Source organism: Pongo abelii, chromosome 12, assembly GCF_028885655.2.
Source record: "Pongo abelii isolate AG06213 chromosome 12, NHGRI_mPonAbe1-v2.0_pri, whole genome shotgun sequence".
NCBI classification, from domain to species: domain Eukaryota; kingdom Metazoa; phylum Chordata; class Mammalia; order Primates; family Hominidae; genus Pongo; species Pongo abelii.
The window spans coordinates 107,976,982-108,003,441 of NC_071997.2; the positions used below are offsets into that span (position 1 = coordinate 107,976,982).

The following is a 26,460-nucleotide window of genomic DNA, read 5'->3' on the forward strand; positions in this document are numbered from 1 at the left end:
TGAGGCTCTGCCCCCAGGCAGCCCAGACCTAGCATGCGGGAAACAACTGCTGTGCAAAGGGGTCCCAGACACACACCACCAGCACCACATAAATGTAAATAAGAAACAGGGTTTATTGAGAAAGTTCGGCAAGCAGACAAATAGAACAGACACACAACCCCCTGCTGTTCACAGCTCAGGCCTAAGATGGTTGTGTTCTGCGGCCAGGCCCCCTAAGGCTCTGTGCTTTCATAGGAACTGGAGAGCAACTGTTAACAAGGGAAACTTAAAAGCGTGGCCTTCAGAACTCTGGCTGACGGCAGCCTGTTCTTTTGTTAAGCTAATTTAGACCTGTGTTCAGCTACCAGGAGAGAAAATGAGGTGTAGGGGCCCTGGTCCCAAACTCTGGTCTTAAAACATCATCATCCTGTTTTACCTCTACAACCATCCCACAGCCCTCACTATCGTATGGACGAGGTTAAAGAAACACGTCCAAGGCAGGTCATCGCCCTCCAGTGCTTATCATCTAGTTAAGGGATCCAAACAAGGACAACTTGACAAAACCTAAGGACCAGGCCCAGCCCAGGTGAAGGGGCCCGCCTCGCGGTCAGACTCACGGGTCCATCTCCTCTACCCCATTGCCCAGTCTTTGCCTAGACCTGCTACGTGAACTTTGTCACAGTGGCAAGTCAGAGCTAGCGTGGCTGCGACTCCTTTGTGGGAGGAAGGGATTAAGGCCTTGAACATCTAGGTGTAGGGAATCCACCCCCAGAACACCGCCAGGGAAGGCAGCAGAGGAGGCTGCTGCGGTGCGCGGCCCCTGACACTTTCTCCACGGTCCCCTGGCACAGGAGGACAAGTCCGAGAGAGAGCGCTGGCAGCACCTGGCTGACCTGGCCGACTTCGCGCTGGCCATGAAGGATACGCTCACCAACATCAACAACCAGTCCTTCAATAACTTCATGCTGCGCATAGGTGAGTGCCCCCACCTGGCCTGTCCAGCGGCAGGCTCCCTTCCCACGCAGGGGCCCGGCCCACCAGCAGGAGAGACATGAGGCTCAGGACAACTGAGGCATTTGGGTGGGGAGGTTCACGCACTCACAGGGCAAGGGGACCTGAAAGACCTTTAGTCCAGACGACTCTAGATGACTAAACCAAAAACCCAGCTGATGTGATGGTCAGACTATACTGTGCCTACTGTTACAACAGAAGCCTGGCCTGCCTGGCTGAGAAGTGAGTTTGTGATCCATTTCCAGAGGGGTTACTGTGCCTGCTGAGGGCATGGCTTCCCAACCGGCCTGCTCTTTGAAAAGAGTTAAGATCACCTGCTGTTTCTACTGAGGGGGGTCTCATTCCTGAGTGAGGTCCCAGGAGACTTGAAATACCAGGTGTGTTAGAAGCTGGCCACTACCATGCCGAGTAAATCTGCATATGTGGGGGGTGGCGGCTGACACTTGCCAAGCACACGGATAAACAGGAGATGTGATTTCCACCCTCCAGTAGCATACAGCCAAGATGAATGAGGACAATGATGTGTTACATAATTAGGAGCTTTGTGGTACAGGTCTGGAGAGGAGTTGGCTTCTGAGGCCCATAACAAGGTTTGGCCTGTGGCTGTACTGAACTTCATGCCTCCACCCTAGGCATGAACAAAGGCGGGGTTCTGGCTGGGGTCATCGGAGCCCGGAAACCACACTACGACATCTGGGGCAATACAGTCAATGTAGCCAGCAGGATGGAGTCCACGGGGGTCATGGGCAACATTCAGGTATGTCCAGGGGCAGAGCCGGCACGTGCTCAGACTCAGGGCATGGGAACAAAACCGGACAGTGCTTTCCCACGCGCCCTGCCTCCCACACTGGCCCCTGGCCCCTGGCCCCGAACAGTGAGTCCGCGAGCAGAGGCGTGGGGCCAGTGGAAAGGAGTCTCTGCAGTAGCTAGCCTCAGCTCAGGGAGAAACACTTCCACCCATCCACAAAATCTGGGCTGAAGTTCTGGATGCGTATGGCCTGCCTCTGGGTATGAACCCTCTGATACCTTGTGATCTGTCTCAGCGGGGTCTGGCAGAAAAGCTCCATGAAAGGGCAAAGGGACAGAAGAGCAGGCAGTGGCAGTTTCCAGGCAACAGTGCTGCCACCCAGGCGACCATGGCCATCCTAGGAGAGAAGTCTCTGGATGAGAGGAGGCCCCCAGCCAGTCACTCCAGGGTTCTCCTGCCCACCCACTGCTCACCATGGGTGGAAGAGCTTGGCCCTGGGAGGTTTGGGGAGGGCCCTGTACTGCTTGGGACCCCATGGATCAGTGCTCAGCTCCAACCACCCAAAGCCCCCACCTGCCCTCAGTCTAGGCTCCCCCTGTAATGCCACGTTCTTGCTCCCCACCCCTCCCTCTACAGGTGGTAGAAGAAACCCAAGTCATCCTCCGAGAGTACGGCTTCCGCTTTGTGAGGCGAGGCCCCATCTTTGTGAAGGGGAAGGGGGAGCTGCTGACCTTCTTCTTGAAGGGGCGGGATAAGCCAGCTGCCTTCCCCAATGGCCCCTCTGTCACACTGCCCCACCAGGTGGTGGACAACTCCTGAATGACCTCGAGTCTGCAACAGTCCAAACCGGAAGGGAGAATTTATTTTTTGAAACTGAAGGAAGTCCCAACCTTCCTGGACTGAAGTGCACACTTATGGACTTTAGGTTTAGAAATCTCCTCAGCCTTCATTTGTTCGTGGATGTGTGAGCTCTGAGGGTGGCCCTGCTATTCCTCTGTGTGCCTGTAGCATCCCCAGCATAGGGGTCTTAGGCATAGGGCTGAACAGTCCTTCCAGAGCCCTCGTTCCAATCCCTGCTGTCCTTGCCCCTGAGGGGCCCTGACCACTGTGAGCAGGAGGGTGGCAGAGCTGGGACGAAGCTGCCTTTGCCGCTGGGCTTTCCGGGACTGTGGAGGGAGCACAGTGAGCAGGAGGGTGGCAGAGCTGGGACGAAGCTGCCTTTGCTGCTGGGCTTTCCAGGACTGTGGAGGGAGCACAGGCAGGGAAGCTCCGCTTCAGACAGGGCTCAGTGGGGCAAGACGTGGCTGGCAAATGTTTTGCGCCCATTCTAAAGGGGAAGTCTCCATGTGGTCCGAGTGAGGTGAGATGGCCCTCATCCTGGTGTTCCTGATCATCTTGAAAGGTTCTTCTGGAACTCCTGTCCCCTTAGTCATGAGAACAGAAAGTGCAATATTTCCTTTCACCTGGCAGGGGAGGGGGGATTTATTTCTGAAAGAAAAATATATAAACAGATCTTCTACATTTATATTTTTAATCTTCTGTTAAATACACTTTCCGATATTGCCTTGCCTTTTGAGCTCTTGCTAGTCGCCTTTGCTACTGCTTTAAGAGAGAATTTACAGGTATTGATAAAGAACAAGACTGTTTTATTAAAAGCTTTATTCAACTTGAAAGTGATTGTGGAAATTCTGTTAATATCACTTATCTGAGGAGTGCTGGTACTTTGCTGATTCATGCCACTGGTCCCCACCACAGGCCTGGAAGGCAAGAGCTTGAAGGTCTCATCATGGCTCGCTGTACCCCAGGAATGCTGCCTGGCCCTGTCTCTTTTATTCTTAAACTTTCTTCTAAAGGGTACTCCAAGCTGGCTTTAGTCCCCTGCACTGTTCCCAGAGCTCTCCCACATGGAGGCTACTTCATTACCATGAGGTCTAGGATGTGGCCATTGCAGGGTTAAGTCTGAACGTGCCCTTGGGCCAGTCACGACTCCTGACTCCTATCTGTGCCTGGGCAAGGGAGGGCTACAGGAGAACCTGGTCAGCCAGACACAGGTTTTCATATCTGTGACCCACACACCAAGGAACCAGAGGTGCCAGCAGATCAGAGGCCCATGGTTACGGCAAATCAGGACACTAACCAGAGACCCTGCAGGAGAGGGAAGACCCGGGGGGCGCCTGAGGCCCCCTGAGTTTAGGGCAGATTTCTAACTGCTTTTTCAGAGGGGACTTCTTAGTACATTCAGAGCTCTACTAAACTGTTTTAGGAAACAAAATATGAGACACATGGAACCCTGATTATTTTATCCTACTGCTTTCTCACACCATACTTAAAAAGCAGTGGCCTAGAATACACTGAGCCTAACCAAACACTGAAGAACTTCCTTTTCAAAAGTTTCAAACAGGAAAATGAGGAAAAATTACTTAAAGCTTCCATAAAAGCTAAAAATACTTTCCTTTTTTTTAAAAAAATTGGGTCTTCCTTATTATCTTCATTAGTGAATGTGGGTTATTTTTCCATTTATTTATATCAGTGTTTCTCAACAGAATCAAGCTATTGCAGTTTGAGTGGAGTGCTACATTTCTGGGAGAGCCCTTTCTGAAAATTTTAGGATTTTTGGTGTCTCTATTCCTGGCATTAAATTAGTAGCAGTTACTGTGACAACTTAATTGCCTGGTCTTTCCCAGAACTTAATGCCCTCAATAATTTGATATTTTTCCATAAGTACTTCTTGAGTGATACACCTTTTTCAAAAAATGGCTTTTATTGCCCCACAAATGATCTTCAACTAAAATGTATGATCAACTAATACCTTTAAAAAACATCTTGAGCATTTTAAGAAGTGACCAGGCGATCATGGGAATTGTTCAAAAATGCCAGTGTCTATACTCAAACCTCCTCTTCCATCCAGATGAAAAGGTAGCTAGGTGTCTGTTTTCATCAGAAAGGTGGGCCCCACCCACCTGGTACTATCTTCAGTACTGGTTACTTACCTCTGATGTGCTCCCAGTGCAGTAAAAACGATCTATTAGGAGACCAGACTCATATCCAACTTTTCTCCTTTTCTTGCAAATGAGGCAAACACTTGATGCAAGGGCTTCGTACAGAACAGAGTTTCATGAGATGCTCGTTGTTCCTCCCACGAAGTGGATAATGCTTCCACTCCTAAAAAGAAAGATTCCATCAATCTCATTCAGTGCAGCCAGGGGAATCGGAGCCTGGATCACTGATATTCTGGACCCACACAGCTTTTTTTTTTTTTTTTTTGGTCTGGACTAAGGCTGCCCCTTATTGCCCCTTATTGGACCAATGCAATCTAGAGACTGGGGACTTGAATCCGACTGCCCAGAGAAATCAAAGACCGATGGTGTGAAATCTGGGGTCTTCACACCAGCTTCAAAATTTCTGCCTCCTAAAAACATTTCACCCAATTTTTCATTATTGCCCACATCACATTTAACTGAAACAGGTTCACCAAAAAATCTCTCTCAGCCAGTCTGGAAGAATTTCCATTTAGAGACTGCTCCATAGGGAGGAGTAAGTGTGTGCTGACGTGTCATGTCCATTTGTCTTCATAGTGAAATGAGTCTTCTGGCTCCATCCACCATAACTGACCCATGACTCAGCCTTATCATTAGGTGTCTTTCCTGAAGCAGGGCCCCCAGTGAAAACAAATCATAGGCTGCAAGAACGCTGGCAGAGGTGGGTGGGCAAAGGAGGAGGGAAAATGGGAACAATCATGTTTACCATTTACAAAGAGGAAGGAAAAGATTGGTAGAAACAAGAATGTTCTATCTTACTGGTCTGAGTAATGTATAGTATATAAACAGAGAAAGTGTCTCAAGAGGTCTACTTCATGGATTCTACCTATTTTCCCTGTTTCACTCACATAAACTGGGATATGAGAATTTCTGTACTGAGGCACCCTTCTTACCTTGACATGTCACGGTGACGTCAGTGGGAAGAGTTGCTGTGAGGTCCTTATACAGCAATCTAGCACAGAACGGGAAGGACTGACCCCCTGGATCCAGTTTGTAAGTAAATGACAGCAAGTTACACAGTGGGTTTCTCTGCAAGGGCCCAGTCAGGAGGGCTGCAAAGTCACTCTAAGAGGGGTGAGGAACAAAACGAAGTAGAGGATGACTGCAGTTCCAAAGGTGGTGTTTACTGACCCTTCAATTATGTCAACCAAAAAGAGGCCCATCAATTACATTTCAAAGAAATAAATGAGGGATAGAAAAAGGTCTGAAAAAAGGACTAATGAAAAAGATGTGTAAGCTAACTGAGAGTCAGTGGCAGCCTGGAAAGGCCTACAGGCCTAAATGGCCAGGGGTACAGCTTCGCAAAAGACTGTTTCTGCAAAATCATCACTGACGTTACACGGCTAAGATGCTTCATGACTGCATCCACATTTCAATTTAAGTTAAACCTATAACTGAGAGCTTCAGAGTTACTCCAAATCCATAGAGGGGGAAATGCTAAGCTTGTAGGAGGCACTTACAACCTATTTGCATTAATTTCCTATCTACTTTTTTCACCCAACCTTAGCTCAACTGCAACCCAAAAAGGTAGGCTAGAGTTTAGGGGAAGATGGACAGCATTCTTCCATGGCAATGCAGAAACCCTTCTTCTCTGATGAGATCTATACCCAAGGTTCAGCAAGGCACTCAGTATAGTACGTAGTAGGCACGCCATAAATCCTTGATGGATCAAAGGTATAGCAACTGCACTCTGTACAATCTTACGATAAAAGCTTGAAGACCACCATTCAGGGGTGCATAATCCTTTAACCAGTACCCAAGCTTCAATGCCATCCAGAGTTTCAAAAGAAAAGAGGGTGGGATAGTGCTTTTATATAAATAAGAAACAAGCATCGGAAAGGTAATGGTCAAACTTCTAACTCAGAGTTAGGAAACACTGAAAGTACAAAAAACATCCCCCTTTTCCCCTTTTAAGTTGATCTTGGGCCCACAGATGAGGCATATAACATCCCAGAGAGATACCTGAAGCCGGTCTGCCTGGTACTTCCTCCCAGAGTAAGCATTCAGGTACTCGCAGAGACTGAACAGGAAGTGCTGGATGTTGGTCTGTAAATATTTTGCAGCTATCTCTTCCAGAGGAATGAAGACTGGGACTGAATGGTGATGTATCCGGAGTGGTTTCTGTATGACAAGGTCCACAAAATAGGAATCCAATAGGTTCCCCTCAAAAGCAGTATTGATGCAGACGCAAACTCCTCGGCTGGTCAGTTTACCACTGAGGCCTGAGGCAAACAAGAAGACACCTCAATAGACAGCAGGCCAAGGTGATGTGTTACTCATCTGTGACTCCAGTAGCTTCCACAATGCCTAGAATGTGTACACTTTGTACACAAATGTTTGCTCAATGAGGATCACAGGCTCACTCCTCCCCTTGGCCCCGGCTCACTTGGAGACTGAGCTGTTAAAACCATGGAAGCATGGCAAAACGAAAACACACCCTAAATGTCTAAATGCCAGACTACTGAGAAATTTTTCTTTTTTTTTTTTTTTTTTTTTGAGATAGGGTTTCGCTCTGTCACCCAGGCTGGAGTGCAGTGGCACAATCTCAGCTCACTGCAACCTCAACTTCCTGGGCTTAAGCGATCCTCCCATCTCAGCCTCCCGAATAGCTGGGACCAAAAGCACATGCCACCTCACCTGGCTCATTTTTACATTTTTAGAAGAGATGAGGTCTTGCTATGTGGCCCAGGCTGGTCTCGAACTCCTGGACTCAAGTAATCCTGCCTCAGCCTCCCAAAGTGATGGGATTACAGGTGTGAGCAAGGCCAAAAATTTAATTTATAGCTATTCTTTATTTCTGAGTGTGAAATAATTTGTCACAGTCTCCAGTTCTTCCCACAATTATCTTGTGGCATAGATGGGAGAATAAATCCCTATTTATGGGGAAACGGAGACTTGAAAAGTTCAAACTATTTCACTAGTAGCATAAAACAAGCCAGCAGTAAAGGCAGTTCTAGTACAGGGTCTGGCACATGACGAATTGTTAAAATGAATGGAATAAGCCAGCCACCAACTCAGCTGCTGTACAAAGGGGCCAGTCAATCTTGTAGGTGAAGATAGGCCTACAAATAGCATGTCAGCTGTGTGTGTCTGTGTGTGTCTGTGTGTGATGAGGGCAGAGGGTGTAAAATACTATAAATTATGAAATAAGTCCAGGACTGATAACACATCTAGCAAACTAACTCACTAGAGGCAGACCCAGACTAAATTAGGTTAAAAAAACAAACAAAACCTGTAAAATGATATGCCTGCAGAATGGCTTTCACATTTCCCAATTTCTCTTCCAGTGCTTCCTGCTCATTGATCTCCACTGTTTGGTTGGGTTCTACATTGGCAATACATGCTTTCACCTGCAAGATATACAGCAAATCAATCTAGGTACAAAGGGGTACACCACAACGTCCCCGTCCTCACCCAACTGGATGAAAGCTAAATGCAGGGCACATGATATAATACATCAAGAAATACTACAGTGGCTGGTCAGTTATTTTTATGAATTCACTGCAGAGGAAGAATCTCATGGGTCACAATGCCAGGAATCAGAAGTGGAGATTGTACAGGTCTGAAGAACAATTCGAATTTTGATGGGAATGGAGAGGACTGAGAGAGTAGCAAGAAAAGGTTGTGTGGAAAGTCTAGGCTAAGCACAGGGTGGACAAAACAGGTGGCTGTGAAGAGGCAAGGCTGGGTAAGTTGGGCTTGGACAGTGTGGGGTTTCAAGTGCCAGGGTTCCAAGGCTTACGCTGCTAGCTATGGCCCAGCAGAAGGTACCAGGCTGACCCGCCCTCTGAGAACAACAATGCAAGCTGGATAAAATACCAAAAAGAAACAAGCAAGCAAAGAGAGCAAATGGTTTGAAGGCATCCCAGAAGGATCCAAACAGCCAGGATTGGAGAGTACTGACAAATGCTCTGAAGTCAGCTGGCTTCCCTGCAGCCTCTGGCCTCAGAGCATTTCCTTATTCATATGCAAGGCACACTGGGCCACACAGAAAGGCGTAAACTAGACTGCAGCAGTCTCATCCGGAACAAACACTGGACATTAATGGTATCAAAGCAGACTTTCTACGGGCCAAGATCCCATAGAAAAGGGAACTCAATGTTCTGCTTGCAATCTGCCCTCCCGGCATTTGTTAATTCCTAAACTGCACAGGTGTGACTGGGGACTGAGAAACCAAAGGGAAAGAAGCTGCTAAAGGGGAAAAAGCCAAGCAGAGATTTTGCTAGAACAAAATGTGGATTTCGGGGCCTGCCAGGGAAGAGGAGCCTTAATAGACCCATCTCCAACACACTCCCAAACTTCCAATTGAAGGTCCTAAAAAAAGCTATGCCCTAAGAGTAAGGGAAACCGGAAATAGACCACCTCAACTGAATAAAGGTGACGTGCCCATACACTACCTACTTGCTAGAAAAACACTAAAATTTCCTCTGGAGAAAGGTAACATACTCAGAACCCATGTATTTTTCTTTCTTTCTTTTTCTTTTTCCTTCCTTCCTTCCTTCCCTTCCTTCCTTCCAACATACTCAGAACCCATATATTTTTCTTTCCTTCTTTTCTTTCTCTCTCTCTCATCTTATTTTTTTATCTGTACTTTAATCTGGATATGAAAATATGCCTATTTTCCACTCCACGTAAGATCTTATTTGTCTAGTTGGCTTTTAAATCTATTAAAATTCTAATTTGAGTTACTGTATTTTTTTGGTTCTAAGATTTCCATCTGGTTCTTTTCTTTCTAGATTCTAGCTCTTTGGTCTGAGTTTCCATCTTTTAGCCTGTTTTAATGGCCATGCCCTATCATTCAAATAGCTGAATCCTGTGGCATCCGTTCTGTTGTCTTCTTTTTCCTCTTGGCTTTCAGTCGTCTGTTTCTCTTTCCTGGTATGCCTGTAGTTTTTTTTTTTTAATTCAATGATGAGTATTGTGTATGAAAAAATATACAGAGGCCAGGCGCTGTGGCTCACGCCTGTAATCCCAGCACTTTGGGAGGCCAAGGCGGGTGGATCATCTAAGGTCAGGAGTTCGAGACCAGCCTGGCCAACATGGTGAAACCCTGTCTCTACAATCACAGTGGGAGATTTTAAAAAATCTATTTCAGTAATAAAACCAGCAGACAAGTAAATCAATAAGGATGTAAGTTTTTGGCTTTTTTTTTTGAGACAGAGTTTCACTCTGTTGCCCAGGCTAGAGTGGAATGACATGGACTCGGCTCACTGCAACCTCCGCCTCCCAGGTTCAAGTGATTCTCCTGCCTCAGCCTCCCAAGTAGCTGGGATTATAGGCATGTGCCACCACACCCAGCTAAGGATGTAAGATATTTAAACAACATGATGAACACGCTAGGCCTATTTGATATATATAGAATATAAGAGCCAACAAATGCAAAATCCACATTTAATGCACATGGAATATTTACAAAAACTGACCACATGCTGAGTCATTTTCTCTGACCATATGGAATTAAGCTATAAATTAGTAACTTAAAAAAAAAAAACAAATACCCAAATTTTTGGAAATTAATTAGTTCACTTATAAAACAAACCCATGGGCCAAAGAAGATAACACAATGGAAATTAACAATATTTGAACTGAAATGATAATGAAAATATATCAAAACTTGTGGGGTATAAAAGGAAAAAAACAATACAGAAAACAAAAACAAAAGAAAAAAATACAAACAAAAAAAAGAAAAAGAAAAACTTGTGGGACACATTTAAACCTGTGGTTAGAAGTAAAATTTTTAACTTTAAATGTATTTAAGAGAAAAGAAGACTCAAAGATATCAATAAGTATTCATCTCAAGAAGCTAAAGGAACAACTAAAATTCAGAGAGTAACGGAAGGAAATAATAATGAGCAGAAATCAATGAAAATACAAAACAAATGAATGAGAGAAAAATCAGCAAAGCCAAAAGCTGGTTCTTTGAAAAAAGGCACAAAGGTGATAAAACACACCAAGACTGATCGAGGAGACACAAATGGAGTGAGAGCAAGCACAAATGACCAATATCAGAATAAAAAATGAGACAACATCACTGATCCATCCTAGTCACAAGACCGTAGGTTGTTTTAAAAAAAATTTCAAACTTTAAATGTGAGAGTTTACATAAAATGAACAAACTGCAAAATGCAACATACCAAAAGTGACCCAAGAAGAAACAGGAAATCTGAACAGCTTATGCTGATCAAAGAAATTGGATCGGAAATTAAAACCTTCCCACAGAGAAGGCCCAAAGAGCTTCACCGGGGAATTCCTTATCAAAACGTAAGAAAAAATAACACCAATCTTATATAAAGTCTTTCAAAGAATAGAAAAAAAAAAAAAGGAAAATGTCTCAAAAAAGGAAAATGTCTCAACCTGCTTTCTGAGAGCAACACAAAACTTGATGCCAAAACCTGACAAAGTTACTACAAAAAAATCATAGGGCAATCTCTCTCATGAATTTAGATGCAAAAGTTCTTATATGAGCAAGTCAGATTTAGCATTATATTAAAAAGATGATACATCAAACCAAATTAGGCTTACTATGAATGTGAGGGCAATTTATCATTTAAACAGCTATCAATATATATCACAAATTAATAAAATAAGGGAGAAAACATATGATTCCCTTAATATATGCAGTAAAAATATTTGAGAAAATTTAGTATCATAATATCATGATTAAAACTCTTCGCAAACTAGAAATAAAAGAGCCACCCTGCCAGGCGCGGCGGCTCACGCCTGTAATCCCAGCACTTTGGGAGGCTGAGGTGGGTGGATCACCTGAGGTCAGGTGTTCAAGACTAGCCTGGCCAACATGGTGAAACCCCGACTCTACTAAAAATACAAAAATTAGCTGGGCGCATGCCTGTAACCCCAGCTACTTGGGAGGCTGAGGCAGAAGAATCTCTTGAATCCAGGAGGCAGAGGGTGCCAGATCGTGCCACTGCACTCCAGCCTGGGCAACAAAGTGAGACTCTGTCTCAAAAACAAAAAAATTAAAAAAAAAAATAGAAAATACCAGGAAAAGATCAGCATGATCTTAAGTTAGACAAAGATCTATTAAACAAGAAACAAGGGCACTAAGAATAAAGTTTAATTCCTAAATCAAACTTCATTAAAACAAAGATTTTCATCACAAGACACCATTAGAGAGTGAAAAGACAAGCCACAGTCTAAGGAAGACTCTAATACAGATCCCCAACAAAGAACTCATTCAAAATATGTAAAGATTTCTACAATTTAATAGATGGACAACCTAAAAAAATTTCACAAAAGCCTTGAATAAAGCACACTTCGCAACAGAAGATTTTCAAATGTTCAATACAGGGATTCACCATCACTGGTTATGAAGCAAATGCAAATTCAATCCAAAATGAGATATTATTACACTCCTACCAGAATGACAAATTTTTAAAACTGACAATAGCAAGTATTGGTAAAAATGCAAGACAATGGAAATCTTTAACACTATGGCTGGGAATGTAAAACTGGTACAATCACTTTCAAAAACTGCCAGAATTTATTAAACCTAACATGCATATCCTATGAACCAACAATTCTACTAGTCATATACCCAATATATAAGTGTATATTTTTATACCAAACGACAGAAACACAAAAAATGTTAACAGCGGCAACATTCATAATTGTCCCAAAGTAAAATAACCGCAATGACCTAAATACCATGACAGTAGAATGGTAAATAAATATAGTACACTCATAAAATAGAACTGCTATACAGCGATAAAAAAATAAGCACTATAGGCAGAGTACAGGTGAATCTCACAGTCAGAACATTCAGCAAAAGAAGCCAGACATAAGTTTGTACTTTTTAACATTTATATAAAGTTCAAAATCAGGTAAAACCTATGTATGGTGACAGAAATCAGAATAGTGGGTACCTTAAGAGAAATGACTAGGAAGAGGCAAACTGGAGGCTTCTGGAGTACTGGTAATGCTCTATACTTTAATCTCTGTCATAGTGCACTTCATATATATTACACTTTAATTTTAAAAAAAAGAAGGGAAGAAGGGAGGAAGGAAGAGAGGTATAGGTGGAAAAGGAAGAGGGGGAGGAAGGCTGATATCCCACGGGCAATGAAGGGTTGTTGACGGCTTTTGAGCAGAGCAATGGTGCGGTGTTTCATGAAGCATTTTCTTGGCTGTGCAGGATTTATTGGAAAAGCAGAAATACCAGAAGATGCACCAAATGGCAGACTACTGTCATAATCCTGGTATCCAAATCACCTGATATTTACTCCACATATGGCTAATATTTAAGCTGTGGCAGTGGAGGAAGGACAAAGGCAATATAAAAGAAAAATCTGATAGGTCTTGCTGACTGAACCTAGGCTAGAGAGAAAACTGAAAAAAGGGAAGGGTCAACCTCCCTAGGAGGTTGAGTCCGGGTGACAGATGTCACTAATGACAAAAGTATCAACAACTCAAGACAGGCCACTTCAAGTATTGGTAAAAATGCAAAACAATGGAAATCTTACACAACTATTGCTGGGAATGTAAAACTAGTACAATCACTTTCAAAAACTGGCAGTATTTACTAAACCTAATATGCATATCCTATGACCCAGCAATTCTACCAGGCATATACCCAATACATATATGATTGAGGTAACAAACTTAGGTGTTTCTCAGGGCAGGTTAAGAACCTGTCAGGAAGAACTTGCCTGGCTTACCAGTAGTGCCTGACAAATGTTAGGTGAGGGGGTGGAGCCAAGATGGCCGAAAAGGAACAGCCCCAGTCTACAGCTCCCAGCGTGAGCGACACAGAAGACGGGTGATTTCTGCATTTCCAACTGAGGTACCGGGTTCATCTCACTGGGGAGTGTCGGACCATGGGTGCAGGACAGTGGATGCAGCACACCGAGTGTGAGCCGAAACAGGGCGAGGCATCGCCTCACCCGGGAAGCACAAGGGGTCAGGGAATTCCCTTTTCTAGTCAAAGAAAGGGGTGACACATGGCACCTGGAAAATCGGGTCACTCCCACCCTAATACTGCGCTTTTCCAACGGTCTTAGCAAACAGCACACCAGGAGATTATATCCCACGCCTGGCTCGGAGGGTCCTATGCCCACGGAGCCTCACTCATTGCTAGCACAACAGGCTGAGATCAAACTGCAAGGTGGCAGCAAGGCTGGGGGAGAGGCGCCCACCACTGCGGAGGCTTGAGTAGGTAAACAAAGCAGCCTGGAAGCTCGAACTGGGTGGAGCCCACCGCAGCTCAAGGAGGCCTGCCTGCCTCTGTAGACTCCACCTCCGGGGGCAGGGCATAGCCAAACAAAAGGCAGCAGAAAACTCTGCAGTCTTAAATGTCCCTGTCTGACAGCTCTGAAGAGAGTAGTGGTTCTCCCAGCACGCAGGTGGAGATCTGAGAACAGACAGACTGCCTCCTCAAGTGGGTCCCTGACCCCTGAGTAGCCTAACTGGGAGGCACCCCCCAACAGCAGCAGACTGACACCTCACACGGCCGGGTACTCCTCTGAGACAAAACTTCCAGAGGAACGATCAGGCAGCAACATTTGCGGTTCACCAATATCCGCTGTTCTGCAGCCTCTGCTGCTGATAGCCAGGCAAACAGGGTCTGGAGTGGACCTCCAGCAAAATCCAACAGACCTGCAGCTGAGGGTCCTGACTGTTAGAAGGAAAACTAACAAACAGAAAGGACATTCACACCAAAGCCCCATCTGTACATCACTATCATCAAAGATCAAAGGTAGATAAAACCACAAAGATGGGAAAAAAACAGAGCAGAAAAACTGGAAACTCTAAAAATCAAAGCGCCTCCCCTCCTCCAAAGGAACGCAGCTCCTCACCAGCAACGGAACAAAGGTGGACAGAGAATGACTTTGACGAGTTGAGAGAAGAAGGCTTCAGACGATCAAACTACTCTGAGCTAAAGGAGGAAGTTCGAACCCATGGCAAAGAAGTTAAAAACCTTGAAAAAAAATTAGACGAATGGCTAACTAGAATAACCAATGCAGAGAAGTCCTTAAAGGACCTGATGGAGCCGAAAACCAAGGCACGAGAACTACGTGACGAACGCACAAGCCTCAGTAGCTGATTTGATCAACTGGAAGAAAGGGTATCAGTAATGGAAGATGAAATGAATGAAATGAAGCGAGAAGAGAAATTTAGAGAAAAAAGAATAAAAAGAAATGAACAAAGCCTCCAAGAAATATGGGACTATGTGAAAAGACCAAATCTACGGCTGATTGGTGTACCTGAAAGTGACGGGGAGAATGGAACCAAGTTGGAAAACACTCTGCAGGATATTATCCAGGAGAACTTCCCCAATCTAGCAAGGCAGGCCAACATTCAAATTCAGAAAATACAGAGAACGCCACAAAGATACTCCTTGAGAAGAGCAACTCCAAGACACATAATTGTCAGATTCACCAAAGTTGAAATGAAGGAAAAAATGTTAAGGGCAGCCAGAGAGAAAGGTCGGGTTATCCACAAAGGGAAGCCCATCACACTAACAGCTGAGCTCTCGGCAGAAACTCTACAAGCCAGAAGAGAATGGGGGCCAATGTTCAACATTCTTAAAGAAAAGAGTTTTCTACCCAGAATTTCATATCCAGCCAAACTAAGCTTCATAAGTGAAGGAGAAATAAAATCCTTTACAGACAAGCAAATGTTGAGAGATTTTGTCACCACCAGGCCTGCCCTAAAAGAGCTCCTGAAGGAAGCACTAAACATGGAAAGGAACAACCAGTACCAGCCACTGCAAAAACATGCCAAACTGTAAAGACCATCAAGGCTAGGAAGAAACTGCATTAACTAACGAGCAAAATAACCAGATAACATCATAATGACAGGATCAAATTCACACATAACAATATTAACCTTAAATGTAAATGGACTAAATGCTCCAATTAAAAGACACAGACTGGCAAATTGGATAAAGAGTCAAGACCCATCAGTGTGCTGTATTCAGGAAACCCATCTCACGTGCAGAGACACATATAGGCTCAAAATAAAGGGATGGAGGAAGATCTACCAAGCAAATGGAAAACAAAAAAAAGGCAGGGGTTGCAGTCCTAGTCTCTAATAAAACAGACTTTCAACCAACAAAGATCAAAAGAGACAAAGAAGGCCATTACATAACGGTAAAGGGATCAATTCAACAAGAAGAGCTAACTATCCTGAATATATACGCACCCAATACAGGAGCACCCAGATTCATAAAGCAAGTCCTTAGAGACCTACAAAGAGACTTAGACTCCCACACAATAATAATGGGAGACTTTAACACCCCACTGTCAACATTAGACAGATCAATGAGACAGAAAGTTAACAAGGATATCCAGGAACTGAACTCAGCTCTGCACCAAGCGGACCTAATAGACATCTACAGAACTCTCCACCCCAAATCAACAGAATATACATTCTTTTCAGCACCACACCACACCTATTCCAAAATTGACCACATAGTTGGAAGTAAAGCACTCCTCAGCAAATGTAAAAGAACAGAAATCATAACAAACTGTCTCTCAGACCACAGTGCAATCAAACTAGAACTCAGGATTAAGAAACTCACTCAAAACCACTCAACCATATGGAAACTGAACAACCTGCTCCTGAATGACTACTGGGTACATAACAAAATGAAGGCAGAAATAAAGATGTTCTTTGAAACCAACGAGAACAAAGACACAACTACCAGAATCTCTGGGACACATTCAAAGCAGTGTGTAGACAGAAATTTATAGCACTAAATGCCTACAAGAGAAAGCAAGAAAGATCTAAAATTGACGCCCTAACATCACAATTAAAAGAACTAGAAAAGCAAGACCAAACATTCAAAAGCTAGCAGAAGGCAAGAAATAACTAAGATCAGAGCAGAACTGAAGGAAATAGAGACACAAAAAACCCTTCAAAAAAATCAATGAATCCAGGAGCTGGTTTTTTGAAAAGATCAACAAAACTGATAGACTGCTAGCAAGACTAATAAAGAAGAAAAGAGAGAAGAATCAAATAGACACAATAAAAAATGATAAAGGGGATATCACCACCAATCCCACAGAAATACAAACTACCATCAGAGAATACTATAAACACCTCTACACAAAGAAACTAGAAGATCTAGAAGAAATGGATAAATTTCTCAACACATACACCCTCCCAAGACTAAACCAGGAAGAAGTTGAATCTCTGAATAGACCAATAACAGGCTCTGAAATTGAGGCAATAATTAATAGCTTACCAACCAAAAAGAGTCCAGGACCAGATGGATTCACAGCCGAATTCTACCAGAGGTACAAGGAGGAGCTGGTACCATTCCTTCTGAAACTATTCCAATCAACAGAAAAAGAGGGAATCCTCCCTAACTCATTTTATGAGGCCAGCATTATCCTGATACCAAAGCCTGGCAGAGACACAACAAAAAAAGAGAATTTTAGACCAATATCCCTGATGAACATCAATGCAAAAATCCTCAATAAAATACTGGCAACCCAGATCCAGCAGCACATCAAAAAGCTTATCCACCATGATCAAGTGGGCTTCATCCCTGGGATGCAACGCTGGTTCAACATATGCAAATCAATAAACGTAATCCAGCATATAAACACAACCAACGATAAAAACCACATGATTATCTCAATAGATGCAGAAAAGGCCTTTGACAAAATTCAACAACCCTTCATGCTAAAAACTCTCAATAAATTAGGTATTGATGGGACGTATCTCAAAATAATAAGAGCTATCTATGACAAACCCACAGTCAATATCATACTGAATGGGAGAAAACTGGAAGCATTCCCTTTGAAAATGGGCACAAGACAGGGATGCCCTCTCTCACCACTCCTATTCAACATAGTGTTGGAGGTTCTGGCCATGGCAATCAGGCAGGAGAAGGAAATAAAGGGTTTTCAATTAGGAAAAGAGGAAGTCAAATTGTCCCTGTTTGCAGATGACATGATTGTATATCTAGAAAACCCCATCGTCTCAGCCCAAAATCTCCTTAAGCTGATAGGCAACTTCAGCAAAGTCTCAGGATACAAAATCAATGTGCAAAAATCACAAGCATTCTTATACACCAATAACAGACAAACAGAGAGCCAAATCATGAGTGAACTCCCATTCACAACTGCTTCAAAGAGAATAAAATACCTAGGAATCCAACTTACAAGGGACGTGAAGGACCTCCTCAAGGAGAACTACAAACCACTGCTCAATGAAATAAGAGGATACAAACAAATGGAAGAACATTCCAGGCTCATGGGTAGGAAGAATCAATATCATGAAAATGGCCATACTGCCCAAGGTAATTTATGGATTCAATGCCATCCCCATCAAGCTATCAATGACTTTCTTCACAGAATTGGAAAAAACTACTTTAAAGTTCATATGGAACCAAAAAAGAGCCCGTCAATCCTAAGCCAAAAGAACAAAGCTGGAGGCATCACGCTACCTGACTTCAAACTATACTACAAGGCTACAGTAACTAAAACAGCATGGTACTGGTACCAAAACAGAGATATAGACCAATGGAACAGAACAGAGCCCTCAGAAATAATGCTGCATATCTACAGCTATCTGATCTTTGACAAACCTGACAAAAACAAGCAATGGGGAAAGGATTCCCTATTTAATAAATGGTGCTGGGAAAACTGGCTAGCCATATGTAGAAAACTAAAACTGGATCCCTTCCTTACACCTTATACAAAAATTAATTCAAGATGGATTAAAGACTTAAATGTTAGACCTAAAACCATAAAAACCCTAGAAGAAAACCTAGGTAATACCATTCAGGACATAGGCATGGGCAAGGACTTCATGTCTAAAACACCAAAAGCAATGGCAACAAAAGCCAAAATTGACAAATGGGATCTAATTAAACTAAAGAGCTTCTGCACAGCAAAAGAACCTACCATCAGAGTGAACAGGCAACCTACAGAATGGGAGAAAATTTTTGCAATCTACTCATCTGACAAAGGGCTAATATCCAGAATCTACAATGAACTCAAACAAATTTACAAGAAAAAAACAAACTCATAAAAAAGTGGGCAAAGGATATGAACAGACACTTCTCAAAAGAAGACATTTATGCAGCCAAAAGACACATGAAAAAATGCTCATCATCACTGGCCATCAGAGAAATGCAAATTAAAGCCACAATGAGATGCCATCTCATATCAGTTAGAATGGCGATCATTAAAAAGTCAGGAAACAACAGATGCTGGAGAGGATGTGGAGAAACAGGAACACTTTTACACGGTTGGTGGGACTGTAAACTAGTTCAACCACTGTGGAAGTCGGTGTGGCGATTCCTCAGGGATCTAGAACTAGAAATACCATTCGACCCAGCCATCCCATTACTGGGTATATACCCAAACGATTATAAATCATGCTGCTGTAAAGACACATGCACACGTATGTTTATAGCAGCACTATTCACAATAGCAAAGACTTGGAACCAACCCAAATGTCCAACAATGAATAGACTGGATTAAGAAAATGTGGCACATATACACCATGGAATACTATGTAGCCATAAAAAATGATGAGTTCATGTCCTTTGTAGGGACATGGATGAAGCTGGAAACCATCATTCTCAGCAAACTATCGCAAGGACAAAAAACCAAACACCACATGTTCTCACTCATAGGTAGGAATTGAACAACGAGAACACCTGGACACAGGAAGGGGAACATCACACACCGGGGCCTGTTGTGGGGTGGGGGGAGAGGGGAGGGATAGCATTAGGAGATATACCTAATGTTAAACGAAGAGTTAATGGGTGCAGCACACCAACATGGCACATGTATACATATGTAACAAACCTACACGTTGTACACATGTACCCTAAAACTTAAAAGTATAATATAAAAAAATAAAAAAAATGTTAGGTGATATTCACTGTAACTCTACCGGATTTTTGTTTTTTTGAGATGGAGTCTCGCCCTGTTTCCCAGGCTGGAGTGCAGTGGCTCGATCTCAGCTCACTGCAACCTCAGCCTCCTGAGTAGCTGGGATTACAAGCGCCTGCCTCCACGCCCGGCTAATTTTTGTATTTCTAGTAGAGATGGGGTTTCGTCATGTTGGCCAGGCTGGTCTCAAATGCCTGACCACAGGCGATAGGCCAGCCTCGCCTTTCAAAGTGCTGGGATTACAGGCATGAGCCACCGTGCCTGGCCAAACTCTACAGGTTTGATCATTTGAGGGATCAAGGACTGCAATCAATCCAGTAAGATCACAAGTAAAACACATTATAAAAAATGGCCAATTCACCAATTCCCAAATCACGTTTGTTAATTATACTCTAAAGGAACTGCTGATACCACCCTTCTACTCACGCTGGCTCGCCGGTGCCGCACCGCAGCCCTCAGCTCATCTCGCAAACGCCTTAGTTTATGAATCTTGGTTCCAAGAGCACCTTCCTGGGCCTGCACACTCTGCAGCTCTTCAGACTGTTTACGGGATCTGCTCACTTGGGTCTCTAGCCTTTCCAAGTGAGCTAAAACACCTAAGGAGAGTAAAAGGAGAATTTTACAAGAAGCTGAGGATCTCTCACTGTGGCAACAGGAAGCATCTCAGGGAAGAACAGGTGACTTTTTTTTTTTTTTTACCAGAACTTTGTGGCCAGCTGAATTGTTAGATATCTGTCAATTTATAAAACCAGGGGAGCTAACAATTGAAATCAAAGATCATCAACCTCCTAGGTTGGAGAGTGATGTAAAAAACAGGATCCTCCTCAAAGACAGCCCGGGAGAGGATATGAACTATCACACGCTGATTAGGCAGCAGTGTCTTATCTAGGTCTGCAGTTTATCGCAAATCCACATCTCTAGTGTGCAAAGGATGATTCTCTAGCTTTACCACAGGCTGGAGAGAAGCCCTCTCACAGCTGAGGGCAGTGGCTCACACTTGTAATCTCAGCACTCTGGGGGGCCGAGGCGGGTAGATCACCTGAGGTCAGGAGTTCGAGACCAGCCTGGCCAACATGGCAAAACCCCATCTCTACTAAAAATACAAAAAATTAGCCGGGCGTGGTGGCACGTGCCTGTAATCCCAGCTACTCGGGAGGCTGAGGCAGGAGAATTGTTTGAATCGGGAGGCGGAGGTTGCAGTGAGCCAAGATCGTGCCATTGCACTCCAGCCTAGGGGACAGAGCAAGACTGTCTCAAAAAAAAAAAAAAAAAAGGAAGCCCCAGACTTTATTTAATCGAGCTTCTTAAGTACACCCAGCAACTATTTTGTAGGGTTCATACGGATAAACATACATGAAAACCTTAATCTTCTCTCCTTGCCTTGGGACAGAATCCAAAAACTTATCTCATTCACCTATCCAATTAAGACTAGAAACCTCTTACGGTTTTTATGGTTAATAAAACCATTAAAAAAAGTATGTGAGATCGGGCCAGGTACGGTGGCTCACGCCTGTAATCCCAGCACTTTGGGAGGCTGAGGCGGGTGGATCATGAGGTCAGGACATCAAGACCATCCTGGCTAACACGGTGAAACCCCATCTCTACCAAAAACACAAAAAATTAGCTGGACGTGGTGGCGGGCACCTGTAGTCCCAGCTACTCAGGAGGCTGAGGCAGGAGAACGGCATGAACCCAGGAGGCGAAGCTTGCAGTGAGCCGAGATCATGCCACTGCACTCCAGCCTGGGCAACAGGCTCCGTCTCAAAAAAAAAAAAAAAAAATTGTGTGAGATCAAATAGAAACAGACACGCACTATATGCAGAATTATCCTATTTTACTCATTGAGGCCTATCCCCTCTTGCTTTCTCAGAAACCCTAGATAATCAGTTACCCTTTTCTCTGCTGTGTTCATTTCCCTTCCACACACGCTCGTCTCAACTGTCTTCAAACACACACACACTCATATACACACACACACACACAATTTCATACACTCACAGGCCTATTCTTGCCCACAAACCCCCTTCAGCTATCTCCCTTTTCTCCCGTTTCCTTTCCAGGAAAACTACTTAAAAGAGTTGTCCACGCAAGTTGAGTATCAGAAAGTTTTAGGACTAGAGGTGTTTCAGATTTCGGAATTGGGAGTATTTGCATTACACTACTGGCTGAACATTCCGTTATCTGAAAATCCAAAACTGGAAATAAGCATTTCCTTTGACCATCATGTCAGTGCTCAAAAAGCTTCAGATTTTGGAGTGTTTCAGATTTTGGATTTTCAGTGCTCAACCTGTACTCACTTCCTCTATTTCCTTGCCTGTGACTCATATCTCAACCCACTTGAAACTCACTTCTGTTCCCATTATTTTACAAAACCACTCTAAGATCAACAGTGATGTCCATGTTGCTGAACCCAAAGGACATTTTTCAAGCTCCCTTATCTCACCTCCCAGCACTATATGCTCCTACGGATCACCACCTTCACGAAACCCTCTTTTCCTCTGAATCTTAGCATACCAGCCTCTTGGTTTGCCTTGTTCAACAGATGTTTATTAAGCATCTATTTTGTGCCAAGTACTATTTCAGGCACTGGGAACACAGTGATGAACAAGAGACAAACAACTTGTTTTTGTGACACTTACATTTTACCTCTCTGACCCCACTTTCTGCTTTGAAGGCTCCTACTCTCCTCCTTGACCATTAAATGCTGAAATTTTCCAGAGCTCAGTCCTAAGACCTCTTCTTTCCAGAAGAAATCTCATCAGTACCCACAGCCTTAATGGCCATACATGTCGATGCCTCACAAATATGTATCTCTAGCTTATACCTCTCTCCTGCTTCTTGAGAAAGCAGAATATCCACCTGCCTTCTCAGTGTGACTACTTGGAAGACTTACAGGAACCTGACAATCAACATGTCCAAGACTGAATTCATCATCTCCCCTTCCAAACCTCTCAGTGACTGGAACTATTATCCATCTATAGCTGTGTAAACCAGGTACTTTCTTCCTTACACCTTCTCCCTGACCCGGTCCCAATCCGTTACCAGATCCTATTGAATATACATTCCTAGTATCTCTAAAATATTTCCATTTTCCCCATCTGCAATGCCACCATTGTAGTTCAAGCTACCACCATTTCTGGCCTATTACAAGTTTCCTAGGTGGCCCATACACTGAAGGCATATTTCAAAATCTAAACTGGATCATGTCATCCAGCTGGCTAAAGCCTTTCGATGACTTCACACTGCCTACGAGGCTACTGGCCTCTGGATCTACCTCATCAGTACCATGCTGCTCCTTCTCTAGGCACTTCCACACAGGCCTCTCTCAGGCTCTCAAACCCGCCCAGCTTCCTTACTGACCTGATCCCCCCACCCCCAACACACACACCAAAGGCTCTTCCACAGCCGCCCCTTATCCACCTTCACCTGCAGCTACTCTAGCTCATTAGCACTCAATGCAAGCAGCATTTCCTCAGGGAAACCTTTGTAGCACCTTCAGAACAAGGTCAGGTGCCAGCGCATAAGCTCTCAAAGATCCTTCCGAGACAATACTATAGTTTTTTTGTTTTTGTTTTTTAAATAAAAGAGATGGGGTCTCACTATGTTTCCCTGGCTGGTCTCAAACGCCTGAGCTCAAGCGATCCTCCCACCTCGGCTTCCCAAAGTGCTAGGATTACAGGTGTGAGCCACCACACCCGGCCACTATAGTTTTAATTGTATATTCATTAGCGTGATTATTTGATTTGCTTATCTTTCCCACTGAACCTTAAAGCTCCAAAATCAGGGACCGTGTGCATTTCTGCTCACCCATGGATCCCTTAACCCCAGCACAATGTCTGACACACGGTAAACACTCTGGAAATGTTTTTTTTTTTTTTTTTTGAGACGAAATCTCACTCTGTTGCCCAAGCTGGAGTGCAGTGACGCGATCTCAGCTCACTGCAACCTCCACCTCCCAGGTTCAAGCAATTCTCCTGCTTCAGCCTCCCGATTAGCTGGGACTACAGGCACGCACCACCATGCCCGGCTAATTTTTGTATTTTTAGTAGAGACGGGGTTTCACTATGTTGGCCAGGCTGGTCTTGATCTCCTGACCTTGTGATCCACCCGCTTTGGCCGCCCAAAGTGCTGGGATTACAGGTGTGAGCCACCGCACCCAGCCAAACACTCTGGAAATATTTACCAAAACACGGACAACCAGGCATGACACTCTTGGAGATTACATTCACTTGGCTCATGTCCACAGAAAAATCCACATGACTGCAATAAAAATCGTGAGAAACCAAAATTCTAATTAAATAAATTAGTCCTAATAATTAGCACGTGATTAATTGCTTTATTCACAAATCTTTATTTATCCAACAACTATGTATTGAGAATCTACCATGGACCAAGGACCGTGCTGGAACCTATTCATACTATGGTGGCAAAATGAAGTCCCTGTCCTCACGAAGCTTACAAAAATTATTTAATGTCCAACCAGGAGGTAATCTGAAAAGCACACACACATAGATTAATTTAGGGTGGTAGAGGAGATGCCTCACCAAATTCTACTTTATGGAAATTCTATATTACTAAAACAGGAGATATCAATGTTCCCAAAGTTTCTGAGATAAGTAGGTGTTCAAAACAGTATCATGCTGCTCCTTCTCTAGGCACTTCCAACACAGCTCTCCTCTCAGGCTCTCAAACCTGCCCAGCTTCTTTACTGACCTGATTCCCTCTACAGCAAGGGGGTAGCGTTGTTGTTTAGCGTTGCTACTACAGAAAAGAGGGAGTGTATCTGCTGGGCCTGCTTTACCTTGGAAGTTACGATGGCATCTCATCCTAGCCAGTCAGCTTTGTCCCAAAAAAGGTCAAAATCCCCGCCTATTTGAATAAATCATCTGGTTGCAACTAAAATTCCATGTCCTTCCTTCTCAAATGAGTGGGGAGAATTCAAATAATAAGCAAAAAGCTGAAATCACACAAGCAGAGGGATAAAACCAGTATGGTTAACAGCTAAATGTTTAAATATTGTTTTGGGTAGAGAATAAGGAGACTGGTCTAAGTCTCTTGATAATCCAAAACTTCCACTTCATTGCTTATTTTAACAGAAACAAAATTAGCCTGGAATAGAGAACAGGTTACTCCTGAGTGTAGCATGTTTCCACTACATAAAGTCACCACACTTATTTTTAGTCTTAAAGTAACAATACATTTTACCCCATATACTTTTATTATCTAAAGTCTCAGCTTAAGTCATCTTAAGCTGAATATAGTTACTTCTCAGTTATCAATGATAATGATGACCCAGAGAAAAATAGGATCACCAAATTCACTGACACGCTCAGAAATTCTTTTTAAAACTGTAATTTTTTAAGTTAGGTTTTATGGCAAGCTTTCCCAAAGTACTAACGTAGAACCCTTTGGATTTAGGCATCAGGCTTGAGTAAGTATTTCAAAGTTCTAAAAAGTATTAGTAGCACAGAACATAAAGTCACACAAAACCAGAACTGTCCACAAATATTACTGGGCACTAAAGAAGAAAGCAACTTACTCCTGGACAGAAATTCAGACGCAAATCTCAGTTTCCAAAGGATTGACTAAGGACTAAGTAAAAGTAATAGTTTCATAATTCTAAGCAACTCTAACAATAAAGCATTCTTTAAACACCTACACTTTAAGACACAAAGTATGTAAAGAATTGAGCCTTTCATTGAATATTTCCTATATATTAGACATGTGCTAAATGCTTCACTTGAAAAGTTTGAATTAAATACTTTTCCACCACAAAAGAAATGCTTTTTCCACAACCACAACTACAGTGCTATTTTCACCTCCATTTTCCAGATGAAGAAACAGAGGCAGAGAATAATAAAGTGACTTGCCTAAGGTCACAATATTTATCATGGCAGAGCCAAGACTCAAAACCAGTTCTAACCAACACTGAAGTCACTGCCCTGCACTGGCCTTCCCTCAGGAGTAATGCATACATGGCCCAAAAAATCCGGGGAGAGGAAAGGGACCTCCCTGGCTAGAACCGCAGTTCAGAATATAAACACTGAGCATATGACGGATGCAACTTATCCGTTTCAAAAGGGGTGGGAGCCTAGAAACGAAGCCATTTTTCCTCCGCGGAATAATCTTGGCTGCCAGTCCCTTTGTCTTCAATGTTAGTTCCTTTCACCATTCTGCTCCCAAACAGGCCAGGTCCCACGTCAAAAGGGCTCTCTCAGCCTGCGGGTCATCTTTGGGCAGCAGCAGGAAGGGGAAGGCGGCGACCCTCTGAATACCTCCTTTGGACTCGCCATCTGGACGTAAAGGGTTCGCCTGCTCCATCTCAGATTCCCAAGGGCCTTCCCATGAAGTTGTCTAGGCAAGCGGTGATAGGGACCTCAATGTCCTTGCTGATAAAAGAAAAATGGCAACAGAGTCACATCACATCTAGTCCCATTCAAACCCAGACGGCAGGGCACACACCACTCAGGCACAACCCCTGGGCCGCGGATGACACAAATGTCATGGCTTTCCTGAGCCGCGCGCCCTCTCCCAGCGTCCGAGCTAGTAGAGTCCACGCCCACCTCCGCGCCCATCCCGCGGCCCCGGCGCGCTCCCGAGGCCACGGGTACTCTGGTCCAGCGGGCTTCCCGGCCACGGAAGGAGTTTTAAGAAGGCCCTTCAGCCCGCCACCCTGGCCACGGTCGGGTCCGACAATGGGTCTTTCCCTTACCTTCTCCCTTCTAGCTCACCCAGGCCAGGAGCGAGAATTCCCGCCATCCACGTCTTCAAAACCAAACCAACCGGTCCCGGCGTGCTTTGCGATCCTGCC

At 43.9% G+C, this 26,460-nt stretch overlaps 2 protein-coding genes across 12 annotated transcripts in view; one reads left to right on the forward strand and one right to left on the reverse strand.

The window, feature by feature from the left end:
- ADCY3 (adenylate cyclase 3) overlaps nucleotides 1-3,411 on the forward strand; it is a 102,472-nt gene extending 99,061 nt beyond the window's left edge. For 4 of the 8 annotated variants that reach the window (XM_063713749.1, XM_063713750.1, XM_024242250.3 and 1 more), the window contains 3 exons: nucleotides 831-954; nucleotides 1,623-1,747; nucleotides 2,375-3,411. In XM_063713749.1, coding sequence (XP_063569819.1) covers nucleotides 831-954; nucleotides 1,623-1,747; nucleotides 2,375-2,557 — 432 coding nt within the window. In that variant the 3' untranslated portion in view covers nucleotides 2,558-3,411. Of the gene's footprint in view, nucleotides 1-830; nucleotides 955-1,622; nucleotides 1,970-2,374 lie in introns of those variants that run through there. The other 4 variants (XM_054548291.2, XM_063713748.1, XM_024242247.3 and 1 more) reach the window with 1 other exon arrangement.
- CENPO (centromere protein O) lies at nucleotides 96-26,460 on the reverse strand. 4 transcript variants are annotated; one of them, XM_024242253.3, is made up of 9 exons: nucleotides 25,925-26,231; nucleotides 24,451-24,606; nucleotides 23,833-23,909; nucleotides 20,076-20,245; nucleotides 8,009-8,126; nucleotides 6,739-6,998; nucleotides 5,670-5,841; nucleotides 4,729-4,900; nucleotides 96-3,226 (listed from the first exon to the last, which is right to left on the reverse strand). In XM_024242253.3, exons 3-8 carry the CDS (start codon nucleotides 23,885-23,887, stop codon nucleotides 4,764-4,766), a joined length of 912 nt encoding a protein of 303 aa, XP_024098021.1. In that variant the 5' UTR covers nucleotides 23,888-23,909; nucleotides 24,451-24,606; nucleotides 25,925-26,231; the 3' UTR covers nucleotides 96-3,226; nucleotides 4,729-4,763. The 4 variants fall into 4 exon arrangements, with proteins under 4 accessions (XP_024098021.1, XP_024098022.1, XP_024098024.1 ...); XM_024242254.3 differs by lacking the exons at nucleotides 23,833-23,909; nucleotides 24,451-24,606 and adding an exon at nucleotides 26,362-26,460 and having other exon boundaries at nucleotides 25,925-26,038; XM_024242256.3 differs by lacking the exon at nucleotides 23,833-23,909.

Bases quoted from the DNA above. Each gene is read 5' to 3' on its own strand.
- CENPO (XM_024242253.3), bottom strand. From the start codon at position 23,887: ATGAGCCAAGTGAATGTAATCTCCAAGAGTGTCATGCCTGGTTGTCCG. The intron at 20,246-23,832 runs GTAAATATTTCC...TACTCTCCTTAG, and splicing joins GCCTGGTTGTCCGTGTTTTG to GTGTTTTAGCTCACTTGGAA. The intron at 4,901-5,669 runs GTAAGAAGGGTG...CTTTCTTTTTAG, and splicing joins CGTCACCGTGACATGTCAAG to GAGTGGAAGCATTATCCACT.